This window comes from Eretmochelys imbricata, chromosome 1, assembly GCF_965152235.1.
Source record: "Eretmochelys imbricata isolate rEreImb1 chromosome 1, rEreImb1.hap1, whole genome shotgun sequence".
Taxonomy (NCBI): domain Eukaryota; kingdom Metazoa; phylum Chordata; order Testudines; family Cheloniidae; genus Eretmochelys; species Eretmochelys imbricata.
The window spans coordinates 302,690,788-302,707,954 of NC_135572.1; the positions used below are offsets into that span (position 1 = coordinate 302,690,788).

Below are 17,167 nucleotides of genomic sequence, written 5' to 3' on the forward strand. Positions count from 1 at the left end.
TTTTCCCCTAGTCTGGTTACACGCATGCATACTTTAAAAGAGTTGAAAGTGAAAATTTGGCCCACAGCTTGGAACATGGACCCACCAATTGTGCATATGTCTGTGTGGTATCCCAATTCATGCTTATTTAGCCCCCTCAGCAAGGAGGTGAAGGCAGTGTATTTTGTTTTTGTAACACTGCAACCCATGTCTCCTATTTTAAAAATCTCCTATGATCCTTCATACACATGTATGGAACTCAGGGCAGAAGAACATTTTCTCAGTACTATCCACTGGAATATCTAAGAAGTAGAATTGCCCTCAAGTGGCTGCATTCCTCCTTACACTAGGGTCTACAGGCAATTAAGTGTTACCTTATCAACTGTATTAATAAACACTGATAGATGGAATATTGACACGGACAACTAATATTCATTTGTTACCTGGAGAACATGAACACTTATATTTCAGTCTCTGTGGAGTTATTTCTTCAATGTTACTACTATTTTTTTTTTTTTTTTTTTTTTTTTTTTTTACTATAAACACGCCTTTTAAATGTGATCCTCCCTCAAACATAATACCCAGGATTGAACCTACTGGCTCAGGAAATAAGAAGCATCAGTATTGAGTTGTCTCATCAATGTTATCCTAGAAAGGAAGACTTCAAATATATTGACATTGGTCTGATAGTCATTAATCTCCACTGTATATTTTATTTATGATGGACCAAGTAATCCCCGGAGCCACCTTCAGCCTGGAAGGACATGGATCCAAAGTACATGTTGTGGAATAAAGTTCTCCTAGTCTCTCCAGAGACTTAGATAGCAATGCAGACAAAAACTGAAGCCTTGAAGTCTTGGTATTTGTCTCTCTATACATTGCTCTGCCACCACAGAAGCAGAGAGGTTTACATGAAATGGAGCAGTTTTAATCTACAAAATACATTTATTTCCTGTGGGACAGTCTTGAGTCAGCTGCTGAAAAGAGACAGCCTGTGTTAATCAGTCTGGCCTGCACGCAGGACAAATCCACTATCTGCCATTTTCCCAGCCACTGCATAAAAATTTGAAAACTTTTCAAAGCAATTTATCATCTTTGGCACAGAACTTCTGCCACTGGTCTGTTTCTTTTGCATGCTTCATTTGTCACTTGTAGTCCACAACCAGTGGTGACCCATACGGATACATAGTGAAAGAAACGTCTAGGAAAAGATCCTGTAAAGTCCCTATAAAACCAACCATAAGACTGGTCTGTTGGAGGACTGATATTCTCTTTCAGGGCAGGATGGATTAATTTAAATCACCAAGTGGAAAGCCTCGATTTTAAATCAGTGTTTCCATTTGTACTTCAGTTATTTTCTACAGAAAGATGCGTTCTCATATAACCATTAAAATGTTGATTTACAGATAAACAGAGCTTTTACGCTAGATTTGGTACATCTTTTTGCTATGTAGAAGGGCACGCTATAAGTATTCATTTATTTAAGCAATTATATGGCTTAATATTTTCAGATTTTTATTGTACGTTATTAGTACATTGGAAAATTGGTGAATGATATTGCTCATTTACTAGATAATTAACTTTTTGCTCATGATCTATGGCAAACTGCATTAGGATGGTAGCTGGAATTTAATTAAACACACAAACCAGCATATAACATTTATTTTTATTAAACAAAATAACCGTAAATGTTTTGGATACGTAATCTTCTCTTATCAAAACAGGTTTCACATTTACAACTTAATGATTTATTAAATAGAGGGTTTAACTGTAATCAGTTTAAATAAATTGATTATTGCAGGCCAGCCTGGGAAAATTTCAAATATGCCTATGTGAAAGTGACTGGAACTTGAGTTCCTATGTGCCTAAGTTTCTTGAAAATGAGACAGTCTTCTAAGCCCTTTACACTTTTAAAACTAGAGTATCTTGTCTCTCCTCCTCACTCCCCCCTCTTTTTTATTCATACACTGGAAGAGAGAGACAAGTTTTCCTGCTTTTTCAACTCCCAATAGATTTCTTAACTTTGATAGAATATTTTCTTCATTTGGACTAATTCATTCTGTGCCTGCAGAAGAGGCTACTATTATGAAATACTGATTTAAAGCTTCAAAATTTCTGGTTCCAGATGCTTAGCTAGTTACTTCCACCAGTTCAGTGGTGTGACTTTCAAAATATAGTAAGCAAACATGTCTTGCTTGAATGGTTCACCTCCAGCTCTGAAGTCTAGTGTGGTTGGCATGATTGGTGTATGAATATTAGATGCTCCTGTCATAGCAGCATCTTCTTCAGCAGTTAGGCAACTATCTTGGAACTTTGAGTTGAGAATATTTTCAAGAAAATGAGGTGGAGTACTGCCCGCAGTTTAACTTTGTTGTTGGATATTTCTTTCATCAGTGTCTCTAGAAGTTCTTTCCAAATTTCAACAGCATGAGCAGTACAGCAGCAATCTTTCTGCAATTTGTTCAAGGCTATGGAGAGAGATTTCAGTATATTCAGCACGTCTTCTACATTTCTCTTTACTCTGTTGTTGACTACTTTGGCTGTGATAGTTCCAGGTATTTTGTCACATTTTTCTTCACAAATAGTCATCAGAATAGCCCAGTTATTTAATAAATAGGTCAAAACAATCAACCATTGAATTCCTTCATACATCTTGGGGAAGAATTAGTTTGGATCCTCCTGCTCTCCTCAGTGAAGCTGAAACACAATAGCTGTTACAGAAGCATTTTGCGTACCAGCAAAACATGCGCAAACACCTTCCCTGGAACGGACAGCAAGGTGATCAGCCTGTAGCTCTTACATTCGCTGCTCTGTCCCTTGCCCTTATAAAGTGAGATCACAGTACCGTCCTTCCAGGCGGTTGGCAAGGTTCCATTTATTTTCTTTTATTCCTGGAGTTGTACGTAAGCTTTTGGCTAAAATATGCATCAAATGAGCACTGCGCCCATATGTTAGGAGTTTCAGGTTCCCTTCATTATTTTATTCAAGATTTTTTTTTTCCCTCTTGTCTGCTACATTTGCAGTATTGTCTGTGAGGAAGTTGCACACTTGACAGTTGAATTTTTGTTCACAGTTTGTTATAACATTTACTGCTACTTTTAAGTATTCTGCTGTATGGGCATCTGATGTATCAGCTGTTTATGTGAGCTAGACAACCCTAGCTTCTATTGTCACATAAGCATGTATTACTGGATCACTGTATACATTGCTCCAACCATCAAGATTCAGCTTAATGAATTTCCCATCAATGTTTTTGCACACTTTTCAATTTCCTTCTCATACACTGTATCCAGCAATGTCTGCTCTGCCCAGTGAAGTATAGCCTGGTCCTAATGATTACATTGTATAAATTAAATGTTTGCTCTGAACAAGATAAAAGAGAGAATTGGTTGCATAAATGAACTGAGCAATCTTCTCATCTGTGGAGTCTTGCTGGAGTTTGCTGATTTTGAACTCTTCCATGGTTTTACTGGATGATAAAGGTTGTCTTTACCTTTATTTTAAAAACAAACTGCCTGCCTGTATGTTAGTTGCTGCACTGCTGGTGGTACTGGCAGATGATTTTGAAGTTGTAAACATTGCAGATGACGGATGTTCATAACCCCGTATGTCTAAGATGGACCCAAAACATAATGGTGTTTTAAAAAAAAAAAAGTCGTTCCTGTTCGCTGGGTATTACTGAATTTATTGCTTTAAAGAAAATGAGATTGTATATAAAAGATTCCTCCTCCTGCAAGTTTGTACCACTTTTTAAATGATGTAATTTATTTTAAATCCAGTTTTATAGGGAAAATAGCTTAATAAATCATAAGGATTTTTTACATCTATTTAAATCCTTATGGCTAACAACATAACAACCAAACAGCTTGAAAAAAAAGTTAAATGTTAAAATTCCATAAATGCCTAAAACTTTGCTTTTAAACAGGAAACTTTCTTCTAGGATGCTTGATTATATTGAGCAAAAAATATAAAAATTTCTGAAGTCTAGCAGTAAAAATGTAATTCTTAAATATCAAGAACATAAGAACGGTCTCAGGGTTTAAGCCAGTCTCTAACTATGCGAGCGATATTATCCCATATCTGCCTACTGCAGGGTTCTTACATGTTCCTCTGAAGCATGTGGTTCTGGCCATTGTTGGAGACAGGATACTGGCTTGGATGGACTTTTGGGTATGATCCAGTCTGGCAATTCCTTTGTTCCTAAATTCTTCAGGTGTTGGCATCGTCCTTGTTTATGTTTTGTTTTGCACATGCTATAGTTAGTGGGGGGGAAGGGTGGTTTGTTTTTTGTTTTGTTTTGTGTTGTTTGAGACAGGCCACAAACTACTTAAGAATGGGAATCCTACACGGATTATCTCTTTAGGAAAGGGGTCTTTTACCTCTTAATTTATCTGAAAATAATCTCTTGCAAGATTCTCACTAGTCTGCCCTACCTCTGCTGTTTGGAAGGAAATCTCATGGAATATTGCTTTTATCGCTGTAGCTTGCTGGTGGTTGTCCTAGTCTGAACACATCTTTACAGAAGTATGCTTATTTGTAGGTGAATAGTTACAAATTTGCCTATTCTAGAGACTCTAGCGAAACTATATAATTTTATCTTGAAAAGTGATTGAGCAGCTAAATGGGTTCCATGTTTGTGTCAGTGATTTCCAATCGCATTTTGTCAGCCTACCAGTAAAAAGATAGCTTTCCCATTTGACAACTTTGAAACCTAAGCATGGAATCTGAAAATCTTTCAGCTTTTGCTGATATCAGTAATAATAACTCAGGCCAAATTCACCATCAGTTACATATGAGTAATTCAGTGTGTTCCACTTGGTAGCACAGGTGCAATAGCAGAACTCAGCCCTACATTTTGAATGTGGTGGGTTCTATTTGAATCAGGAATCAGAAAAACCTAGATTGCTTTTAGTGTGTTTGACTCTGTCCAGTTTAATAGGAGTAAAAAAGTATGTGTGTGTGTAATTTTAGTTAAGCAACCAGATATGATTGTAAGCACACATTAGGAGCAGAACTGTCAAGGAAGATGGTTCTATTTTTATAGTCCTTCTTTGTAGCAGAGGCACAAAAGATTTATAAAAACAAAACTGAACTAGTGGAAAAATACGGTGTCAATACTCTATAAAGATATTTTACTTAAACCAGTGCAAAACCCCTTCATACTTTAGTTTAAGAGTGGCTTATTTCAATTTCACTCAAACCTCTTCCTAATCAATTTACGCTAAACCAAATTTATCCTGTTTTAAACTGATACTGGATTGTTCACAAACCCTTTTGCACCTGTTTAAGTAAATCGGTTTAAAACCACACCTTAAGTTAAACTGATGCAATTCTGTATGTTGGAAAGTCCTTAGAGCAAGTTGAAGCATCTGGGGGAGAAGTTCTCTTCAGTCATGATCTCCCACTTCATAGCAATGAACTATATGGTTAAAGATTTCATTAGTTTATTGTTGGTCACACCTGGTTATACTCATCAAAAACAGGTACAGTCTTTTGGGTTTAGATGCATGAGTCTTGATTGCATGCAAGGCACCTCCCTGTTTTGTTTTGTTTTGTTTTGTTCTTTATTTTATCTGATTTATTTCTACACCACTGCAACTTTATGGTAAAGATTTTAATTTTAATAGTTTAAGGTATTCAAACGTGTAACTCTTTCAGCAACTCAAACTCTGATCTCTTCTGCCTGTTCAGTAATGTGTATTGTGCTGTGTAGTGTTTAATGCCTTAATAGATTTGTAATGTAACTAACTTAGGGATGTTCTAATTTGTCCTTACTCACTTATCTAAACCATAACACATTTACATAGTTTTACCATTTAGCTATTTCAAAAATAAATGTAAATGGTCACGCTAGTGAATATTTTCAGATGCATAAGATCAAGCTTAGAAATAACCACAATTGCATTTTATTGCTTAGGGAATATATGTGGCTTGGTGTGGATCTGTTCAGATGTATGTATCTTTGGGGCTTTATTCCTCATGATAAAAGTGAAACATCTCGAACTGTACCTGGGTCCTTATTTTCAAATAGAATTTATTGACACATGTCAAAGAACTTTGTCTTGCATTGACAGAGACTGCAATTCTCTTTTTGAATCTAGCCTAAATCCCTAAATTTGAAATGTATAAACAGCTGTTTTAAAACTAAAGTAGGTCATATTTAATTGGTGGAAAACATTTATGCTCAGTTATCTGAAAAATTGCTAACTTCATCAAACTATGGCCACAATTCATCGCTAGACTGAGATTAAACAAGAAATTACATGCCAAAAGGTAACTTCTATAAAAAGTTTTTATAAGTACCTGAAAAAGCATCTTTTCAATTATAATGTTGCTACTATTCTTAAACTAGGTATTTTGTATGTTTATTTTGTAAAGGAAATATAAATTAGAATGGATTTCTCTTGGTTTTGGAACACTTACATGGTGTGATCTTTGCTACTACTCTTTGCAAACACTCATTTCCTTTTTGAATATTCCATGTCAACACCTGGATGACTGTAGCTGCTTAAACATTGTGCAGTATCATGCACAAGGCAATCAACAGAATTTGATATTATTAAAACTCAAATAGAAAATTTCTCAGAACCTTACTGGACATTCACAATTTGCATGCAAAATCAGTTGTTTTTTTTAAGAAACTGAGGAAATTGGACAGATGAATATTGTTCTTCATTTTGAATGCAAATTTTCTCTAATTACTTAAACTGATGTGGTATACAAGTGCAATACAATGAGCTCTGATAAGTGCTACTGAAATATTCTTAAGGTTTAAATTCTCAAGGTTTACTTTCTTGGAAGATATTTTGTTTTGGGGAAGAGAAGTACTTCATCTTCTAACAGTCCTTTCTCTCCCCCCACCCCCTTCCTCCAAAAATCTTAATTTGCTTTTAAAATTCTTTGTTTTCCACAGTTTATCAAAGCTCAGCTGTTGAACACATTCCAGACTCCTTGGATGCTAACATAACGTAAGTGTCCTTAAAAATCTTTAACCGTGTTACTACTGTGTTCCTTGGTAATACCCTTTTAAAACTAGGCAGGAAAAATAACCTTTCAAAGTTCCTTTACGAAATAACTTTTTATTCATATTTTCAGTGAAATAAAAACAAACAGCTCTTGTATTGGTTTTGTTGTTGAAAATGTTGGTCAGTTGGTGAGGGGGAATAAGATTAGAAATTTATCAACCTTGTTGGAATCAGCTGTAATCCTGTGGCTTCTCTCCATCAAAATGTTCTTTTTTTTAGAATAACACTCAGTGCTTTTTTTTTTTTTTTCCTGCTAGGAAATCTTCAAAACAAGTGCTGTTTTTAATAATAACAATAAAAGAAAAAAGTTAGTCTCCGTTCCCAAAAGGTAACCTGTGTAGTCGATCTGTTGGGTTTAAGTTATGTCCATCTCTCCAGTTCCATGATGTCCATGCTTTCTTCTTTATATTAGGCAGTGTATTGACATTGCCAAGGTTTCTGCTCAAAACACTTCAGAATACTTGTTCATAAGAAGAGATCAGACAGAGGAAGCACTGGTAAAAATGCATGCTTTCAATCACAGTAAACCATGAATTTATGGGTCGGCTGCCGAAATTGAGGACCTTGGAAATTAACACTACTGCAACTCATGTTTGGAGGCTTGAAAGTTGACTGGTGGGTTTGCCTGTCAACCTAAACTTGGCTGCTTCCCTGGGGTTTATGCTATTACCACTTTTAAGCAGGGTGGATTTGATTTAAATCAAATTAGTGACTTAAATCATGATTTAAATCACTAGTCAAGAAGACTCGATTTAATCATGGTTTTCTGCATTCTTGTTGGTTGTTATAACCTTAATACATATTCTTCACAACTCAGAGAAAGATGTAGGTTTCATTTTTAGAAGGTACACACTATACATTTTTAAAGTGATTTATTCTGAAAACTTTTCAGATTAGTTTTACAGCTATATCAGAAAATGAATGATTGTTTGGTTATTTCATTTACCAAAGGTAATTGAAGATTATTTATGAAGTCATTGGGAGGTGAACTATCTCCAATTCAACAGGTTAATCATTAATATTTGGAGGATTTTCTTTCCATGCTGTATTAGGAGGAGAACATCATCAGACAGACATTTTAATTGTTTTATTTAACTAAAACAACAATGTTATGTATTCTGGATTTTATTTTTTCTTCAGTAGCAGACATAGAATATTTTAACAAAACAAGCAAATGAATTTTTGAATTTAGTTAAACATTCAAGTTTTTTAAAATCAGGTTTGTTTTTGTTTGTTTTTAACTAAAATAGTTAAATGAAATATTTTAAAAAACAAAAATAAAAATTAAATCGACTATGTCAGCCAGGTCAACATGAGAAACTTAAAATATTGGCTTCAGCAGCTAACTCAATCGTCTTCACCTTCATTTTCCTGTTTGTTCATAATCTGGAAAAGAAAAATAAGCTTTCCTGATTTTTCAGGTCCCAAACGATTTCTCGATTTGGAATGAATTAGTCCAAAGAAAGAAAATATTCTTTCTACACCAGCAGAAGAAGCTACTGCTGTTAAAAGTGAGATTATCACCTCAACAATCTCTGAATCCTAGTGCTTAAGTGACTTCCAACAGTTCACTGGTGTGACTTTCTTTAAAACATCATCAGCAAACATATATTTCTTGAATGGTTATTATTCCTAAACTGGGTCTCTCTTACGGCCTGCTGCCATTATAGGTTTTCCTTTCTAGTGAGAGAGAATGGTATGGTAGATCTCAAATCAATGAAGGCTACACTCAAAAAGACCTCAAGACTTCTGGAATATGGTGCTCAAACAGTTTCACTTTTGTTTCTACCACTTGTCCCTCCCTTCTCACATTTATCTCAAGACTTCTCCTTGTCCGGATCTATTCCGCCCCCAACAATCTTCTATTCATTGAACTTTCTGAAACTTTGCACTTCTAGAGAGAGATAAGGGATTGACTCTGTGTACACAAATTTGCAGAGGGACAATAGGCTTGAGGTCTGTTATTTCTCACCTTTCTATGTTTGTTTGTTTTATTTATTTTAAAACATTTTTGCTGTTAACAAGCATATTATCTCTGGAGAGACAAGTGCACAGTTTGAGAACTGCAAAATTAAGCATCTTTGATGGTATCTTCTAGACTGAGCACTGAGTTCCATTAGGTAGATAGAAAGATTAACCTAAATAATCTATACAGAAGTCCTGGAATCCCATAAAATTGGGTCCCTAATCCATGAACTGTTGGAACTCGTTTAAAAAACTTTTCTTAAACATTAAATGAATAAATTGTCTCATACTATAGAATTAGAATTTATAATCCCTATTCCATGATGAGATACCTTTGAGCTACAGTGTATCTTAATTAAAACTATATTTAGATCAGTTTATTCCTCAAAAAGCGATTTATCAAAAAAATCCAATTTAAATAAAAAAAATTGATTTTTTTTTAAATGTTTTAAAAAATCATTGATTTTTACCCATCCTGCTTTTAAGTACCACTTTTGTCATTAAAGATCTCAAGACACTTTTTGAGAGATGGGGCATTAACCCTGGTGATGTTGCTTGAATTGCCATTCTGGTAACTACCTTATGCATATGTCAAACTCCCCTTGCAGATTATTACAGTATTTTGCACTTCCTGTCCTACATGTATCCATCTGCTGTGCAGTGATCATAGAAATCATAAGACTGGAAGGGACCTCGAGAGGTCATCTAGTCCAGTCCCTTCTACTTGTGGCAGGACTAAGTATTATCTAGACCATCCCTGACAAGCGTTTGTCTAACCTGCTCTTAAAATCTCCAATAATGGAGATTCCACAACCTCCCTTGGCAATTTATTCCAGTGCTTGACTACCCTGACAGCTAGGAATTTTTTCCTAATGTCCAACCTAAACCTCCCTTGCTGCAATTTAAGCCCCTTGCTTCTTGTCCTATCCTCAGAGGTTAAGGAGAACGATTTTTCTTCCTCCTCCTCCTTGTAACAACCTGTCAGTACCCAGCCCGAGCTGGGAAAGCTAATGATCCAAACAGCAGACCAAATTCACTGGTGAATCCTAGTCATGTGCCACCTGAGGCACGTTGCACATATATGCTCAGAAGATATCCTCTCACAGTCTTCTCCAGATTAAACAAACATCTTTCCTGAAATGTGGCACCCAGAACTGGACACAATACTCTAGTTGAGGCCTAATCAGCGTAGAGTAGACCGGAAGAAATTACTTCTCGTGTCTTGCTTACAGCACTCCTGCAAATACATCCCAGAATGATGTTTGCTTTTTTTTTGCAATAGCGTCACACTGCTCACTCCATATTTAGCTTGTGATCCGCTATGACCCTCAGATTTCTTTCTGCAGTACTCCTTCGTAGGCAGTCATTTACATACAAGGGGATAAAATTTAGCACCATATGACAGCGGTGTGAACAGCTAGCTAGGTACAGTTGCTGTGGGAACCATATAACCTTGAATTTCATGGTTATTGTGCATTTAAAGGAGAGCTTCAGAGGTGTTGATTAGACTTGTACATTTCAAAAAGGGAAAAGGACAATGTTTTAAAATATAACGAGTGCTCTATTTTAACAAAGCTATTTGAAGTCCTGAAAAGTCAAAATTGCAGATGTCTGGTTTCACTTCCAGACTGAGCAACATCACATAATTTAACAAAGGGGATTGAATTAGGGGTTTAGAATAGAAAGGCTGTTTCAGAACTTTGGTTTGAAACATTATGCATTCTGTTGGAGTAAACAGTCCAGATTTATCTGGAGCTAAAGGAAATGGTACCTATCACAAATCTTGATTTAAAAACACCATTTCTCCTTTGTAGTTAGAGACACCTGTTCTCACAATGGTCTTTCTGTCCTCACAGTTTATTCCACAGTAGCTATTCTAGTCAATTTCCCTGTATAGGCACGCCCTTAGCGGCCTGAAGTAGCCAATTAAATGGCACTACACGAAGCCACCAGCAGCAGTGCTGCTCACCTTGCTGTTCTTACCACAAGATTGGTAAACAGCACGTGGGAGTAGCTGGGAAGCCGGGGGAGTCTCAGCTAAGAGCTACTAGCTGTGCTGAAGGGGACTGCTGCAAATGGAATCCAAGTGCACATAAACATCAAATCTTAGCAGTAAGCAGCAAGGATAGTGAAGAGTTCAGAGAAGGGAAGGTTACCATGTTACAGCCAGTGGCCTTAGAGCAGCTGCAGGAAAGTGAGCTATGGCTTGGAAGGGCTATGTCTATGCTGCAGTTAGACACCTGTGGCAGGGCTGTTGAATTGCAGCGTACGCTTCTGAGCTTGGGCTGCAGCCTGAGCTCTAGGACCCTGCAAGGTTGGAGGGTGTAAACTTCCAGAAACAGCCCTGAAATCTGAGCTTCATGAATACAAGTCAGCTGGCACATGCCAGCCGTGAGTTTTTAATTGAAATGTAGACATACCCTCAGTCTATGGACAGGGTAAGTCACCTCCTCTCCCACACTCATTCCCTCTTATAGTCTCTATCTACCTCAGCTGCAGGAGTGGTACCAGAATTAGTTGTATATACATCCTTTCCAGGCAAGCAGGCTTCATACCTAGATACATCAGTAAATCTGTCTCTTAACTGGCCCTGGCAACAAACACGTGGGACGTGAATTGAATCCATTCCTGGGTATTGTAAACATGTTTTAAACTATAAAATGTCTCCAACTTCTGCCTTTCTCATGGAAACTTGGATGTTTACTGGGGTTTTACTTCCTCTTCCCCTAAGACTTAGGAGTCTAAGATGCAGCAAGAGGAAAGGGCAATTCAGCGACACAATTCTTAGTGAGTTGCAGCAGGTGTTACTTTTCCAAGGCATCACCTTGTGACCTAAACAAAGATACCCTTCACAAAGAGAGAGAGGAAAAGACACCTATTTTCCATCCTCAGCTAAGAAGACCTGGGATAGGTATATTGAACAGGCTTTCCCCAAAGATACATACATCCAAACAGATCAACACCAGACCAGTGGACAGGCTGTCCTTCAAACCTGTTTTTTTTTTTTACATGGTAGCACATCAGTGCAGTCTGAGGGAATGGGATATAGGTCCCAGGGACCTCTCTAATCCTTCCCTTTTTTCAGTTAACACCTTTCCCTCTGGGTGATTATGTTAACTGTGTCCTCTATGCTGGTGACTCTTAAGTTTATACCTGCGCTTGTGACCTGTCTCGAATCTCCTATTTCAGCCTGCCTCATTCACATATCTTTCTGGATGTCAAGACAACACTTTCAACTCAGCATGGCTAAAACATTTTCCTGCTAAATCCTCTTAATTCTCACTGTAGTCATGCTACTATTTCTATTCTTCAGGCTTGGAGCATCATCTTCATCTCTTCTCACTCTTCCATGTACATCTAAGTGATTTCCAAATCCTGCTGTTCCCTCCCTCTCCTGCCCCACCCCCAGCTGCTGAGGTGGGAATGGCAGAGCATAGTTGCTACAGTTTTGCTAGAGATGGAGAATCCCAGTTACAGGTACTAAGGGGGCCAACTTATCAAGGAAACTTTCAAGGAAACACATATTTTTATTAATAAAAAGTAATACTTTTCCTTTTAGAATCTTACAAAAGTTTGGGGGATATTTTATTAAAAATTGATTTGTAGTTCACCTATAAAATATCAGATATAAAGTTGTATTAATATAGTTTTGATATTAAAGGATATTCTTTATTAGGTTTTACAGTGGCTAAACTATTTCTATAGCCATCTACTTGAGCTGGTCCAGTGAGACATTAGGATCAAAACAGGCTACAAAAATGTGCATATTAAATGATCCATATTCTGCTGCTTTCCCTGGCAAATACGTCTGCTCTCCAATTTATATAATAAAAGAATGGCGAGCGCTGGAAATTCTTTTGTAAAGTTGATAGTGGTTAATTTCTTTAATTGGAATGTAAACATATATTAAGCGAAACTAAATTGTTACTTCAATATTTTTCAGGTTGTATTTCCCAAGTAGAGATGAAGAACAAAAAAAAATGTATTCCAGATATTGAGGATCAAAAACATGAAGACATGGAAGGTAACGTGTGTGTGTGTGTGTGTGTATATATATATATATGTGTGTGTGTATGTAACTTGTACATGGTGTCCTGTAATAAAGTGACAATATCTGGAATTATGTGAAATAAAAATGTTAGGGAAAACATGAAAATGTTTTATTGTCAGTAGTCAGGTTCAAGCAATATGCTTAGATTTTGTATTTGATCTTTCTCTGAATTAGTAGATTGTAGGTTGTAGAATTTAATCTGTTAACCAAATTTTGCTAACCAGTGTAAGTTGTTTTTTTGTTTGTTTTGTTTTTTCTTCTGCCTGGAAAGGTCCCTAAATCCTTTACAGCAACATGTTCAACCTGATCAGTTCTAGAAACAGAAACAGACCTCTTAGTCAGGTGCAGGCAGGGATTGGCCCAGCCCTGGGTTAGTAGTGTTTGCAACTTAATAGCAATGTAGTTTTTGTAAATTTTGAGTAATGTCTCTTCATTTGTGTTTGAATTATGGGTGAGTGGGAAAACATGAAAACACACTTTTGAGTGAAGGAATTAATATATTGTGTGAAAACTTTAAAGTTGATGTGTCATGAAACTAATCCTTACTAACTGTTGAATTCAGTTTGGTCTGATTTGAAAATAAGTTTTGATTTAACAAAATGAAGAACGTTGCTGCATTTAGCATGCACTGTAGATATTTTATTAGGTCAGGAGGAAGTCATGTGAAAAAATAATTTTCAATTTGAATGGAAGTACAAAAAAGCTAAAATTAAGGATAGATGTTTTTGTTGATTTACAAGGTATTGGAACTGAGACATGCTTAACTCATCCCATTATTCCCAGACACCACACGCGTATGAGGGGGGACTTAAACAAAAGGGAACTCATTTTACATTGTGCATTGATTCCAAATAAAATAGGGCTAGATTGTTCAATAATTTAGCCTATCATCCCTGTGTTTATATTTTTTAAAACAAATGTCGAGCTAACTTCCATTCCTTTGAATGGAGAATACTGGTAAGGGTTATGTGGTTTTTCCAGTCAAGTTAAAATTCCTTTATTAACATCACTGTTTTAGTCAACAGCTTGACTAAACAATTGAAACATTGATAATTGATTTGCCACTCTGCTCTTTACTACAACTAGATGAGTTGTTATCTTGTACAAAAAATACAAGATATTAAACTTGAGGAATCAGGAAGATACTAATATGTACAGTTAAGAGTGTACACACTTATTTTTAACACAAACTGTTGTATTCAAATCTAATGTAGTTCCAGAAATGAACAATAATTGAAAGTGTCAATGTTAATAACAGGTGAAGAGAATGAAGAAAGCTGTTCCTGTCCTACTGCTGTGTTATATGATGAAGCTGACAGGTGCCCGATCTGTCTAAACTGCCTTTTAGAACAGGAGGTTGGTTTTCCTGAAAACTGCAGGCACTTCTTCTGCATGACCTGTATTCTTAAATGGGCTGAAGTAAGTTTCAGAACAAAGATGTAATGTGTTCTGTGTGTCTGAAATCTTTAATGGGAAAAATAAGTGATTAACTGATCAAGTAAAGTTGTCACTAGTCACTTCGACCATTTATTTTAAATCTATGAGTATGTGTTCTAATTGGATTCAGATTTTCAAAATTTTTAAATAATCTGTTTATAAATAGTGCTAAGTAGCTTTCTCCACTGTTCAAATAGTCTGATACATTACATTTTCTTTCTCAAGACCTCCCACCTCTTGTGATGCCTACAAGAAATTAGCCCATTAATTATGGCTATTTTGAGGGGTAGATGGGGATAATCTCCACTTTATATTTGTGATTGCTAATTATATAAAAATTTTTGATTTGAATCCCATTCCACTAATTATTTATACTTCCCTTATCTTATGTTGTAATACTTTCTGGGCAGCGACATTGTCTTCATAGGTGAGTGTACAGTACCTAGCACAATGGGGCTTCCATTTTCTAACTCTCTAGTTTGCTGCTGCTCTCCAGGAATTTATTAAGAAATGTTGCTTCCTCCAGATGCTTCATTGTGGTAATATTAAAATCATAACCACAATTTCTCTGTTCTGTAACCAGTAATTATTTTGTAGGTTCTGTTTGCTTGTCTAAAGTAAGTGGAAAACTTTTTTCTGTCCTTAACTTTCTTTTCAATGGCTTTTAATTCTGTTCTGTATCTAGTGTACACTTATTCAAGAACTGAACCCACTGCAGCAAAACTATTATTTTTCTAAGGTTGTCAAACCTAGCTTCAGCTGAAAGTAGGTAAAAGCAATGGATCGTTTGTTTTATGTATCGCTGTTTGGGTTCCTAGTATAAAAATGACATTGTTTTCTTCAAAAAAAAATTGTCCTTTTGAGTTAGTATTAAGTTTATCTCATTCGGTACAATACAGACCTATGAGAGTTTTCTTCTCTACAATCCTCCTTGCTAGAGTAAATGAGATTTTTGGTTTAAATACATGCTTTACCAGATCCCTAATCATATGTTTAGAAAATAAGATCTCTGCCCTTCTGTTCCCTCTGTAATAGCTTTTCTTATTGTCATTGATTTCCTCTGCAGTATATAGGTATCATCTACAAGGCCTGATTAGGATTGAGACTGCCATTGTATTAGGCACTATACAAAAGCAGAATAAAAGGTGATTTCTGCCGCAAACAGCTTACTGTCTAATTATTTAAGATAGATAAAGATGTACCTTTTCAGTTTGCTTGTATTTAAGTTTTGTTAGTTGCCATGGGGACCTGTCTGCTTTTTCCACCATGGCTAAAGATAAATGTGTGTGGAGGGAAAACCTCATATAAATAACGCTATGAAGGTTCATTTCTCCTCTGGGGCTCTAGGATACCTTCAGCCCATGTAATTATATAAATATAATTTTAAATTTCTTTGTAAAGTCTGGTGGGGAGATACCAAAATGCCATTGTTGGGGAAATTTATAAGTGGTTTTATAGAAGTATATTTTAAATGTGTGGCCCCTAGAAGTATGTTTATGTCATGTAGTTTGGTCATTACTTTTCCTAATGAATTAGTATTAAATATTTACTGTTAGTTTTAAGGGGTTTTTTTTTGTATTTGGGTGAAGGAGTAGTTTAATATTTGCTTACCTACCTTGATCCTTCTGTATGGTCATTCATTTATAAATAACTATCAATTACTTTGTCTTATGAGTTATGAGAAATCACCCAATTCGGAATACAGAAGATACGACAATAATGTATCTTCTTTGAAATGTACAATAACTAGGTTTATACCACCATATACAAGTTCTTGAAGGTTTGTGGTTTATTTTAAAGGCAAAGCTACATCCATTGGGGTGGAAAAAAACTAAGCAGTTACCTGAAAATTCTAATCTGAAAGACTCTCCTCTTTCCCCCACCTTCCAAAATGGAGCCTATTTTCAATATATTCTGTAAAAACTGAGGATAAAGAGTTGCTCAATATGACTTGAACTACTGTCAGATTTTTATTTTCTACAGAGGAACCAACTTAAAAACACTAGTATATACACAGTGACAAATGACATTTTGCAGTTAATTACAGTTAATCTGCTAATATTTTAAAGAAACTGAAAATTTAAAAAGAAAGGTTTCCTGATTTCTTCGCAGTCTCTGCTTTGATTGTGTGGGGGTAGAGTAGTGTCCTAGGAGAGAAAAGACTAGTACACAGCAATAAGAGAATGTTGCTCACCTTGAAATTCTATTTTTGTGAAGCTGTTTTGTAGGATTCTTCCTCCCGGATCTTAGCTGTCTAGCAAGAGTCAGGTGGTACCCACCAAAATTCATCCCCATATCTGACAGTCTTATCTCACTATGGAACTTAACTAACGGGAAAACCGAGAAGTCTGCTGCTTGCCAGGGGCTAAGATTCACGATGTGACAGAGAGACTGCCGAGACTCATCAAGCCCTCGGATCGCTACCCCTTCCTGCTTCTCCACGTGGGCACCAATGATACTGCCAAGAATGACCTTGAGTGGCTCACTGCGGACTACGTGGCTCTGGGAAGAAGGATAAAGGAGTTTGAGGCGCAAGAGGTGTTCTCGTCCATCCTCCCCATGGAAGGAAAAGGCCGGGACAGGGAGCATCGAATCGTGGAAGTCAACGAATGGCTACGCAGGTGGTGTCAGAGAGAAGGCTTTGGATTCTTTGACCATGGGATGGTGTTCCATGAAGGAGGAGTGCTGGGCAGAGATGGGCTCCATCTTA

The 17,167-nt window shown here is 36.4% G+C and overlaps 1 protein-coding gene across 5 annotated transcripts in view; it reads left to right on the plus strand.

Annotated features, from left to right (window-relative positions):
- Positions 1-17,167, plus strand: part of SCAF11 (SR-related CTD associated factor 11) — a 68,566-nt gene that overhangs the window by 8,997 nt on the left and 42,402 nt on the right. For 3 of the 5 annotated variants that reach the window (XM_077833861.1, XM_077833855.1, XM_077833839.1), the window contains exons 2-4: positions 6,893-6,947; positions 12,913-12,993; positions 14,279-14,439. In XM_077833861.1, coding sequence (XP_077689987.1) covers positions 12,933-12,993; positions 14,279-14,439 — 222 coding nt within the window. In that variant the 5' untranslated portion in view covers positions 6,893-6,947; positions 12,913-12,932. Of the gene's footprint in view, positions 1-6,892; positions 6,948-12,912; positions 12,994-14,278; positions 14,440-15,585; positions 15,603-17,167 lie in introns of those variants that run through there. The other 2 variants (XM_077833846.1, XM_077833868.1) reach the window with 2 other exon arrangements.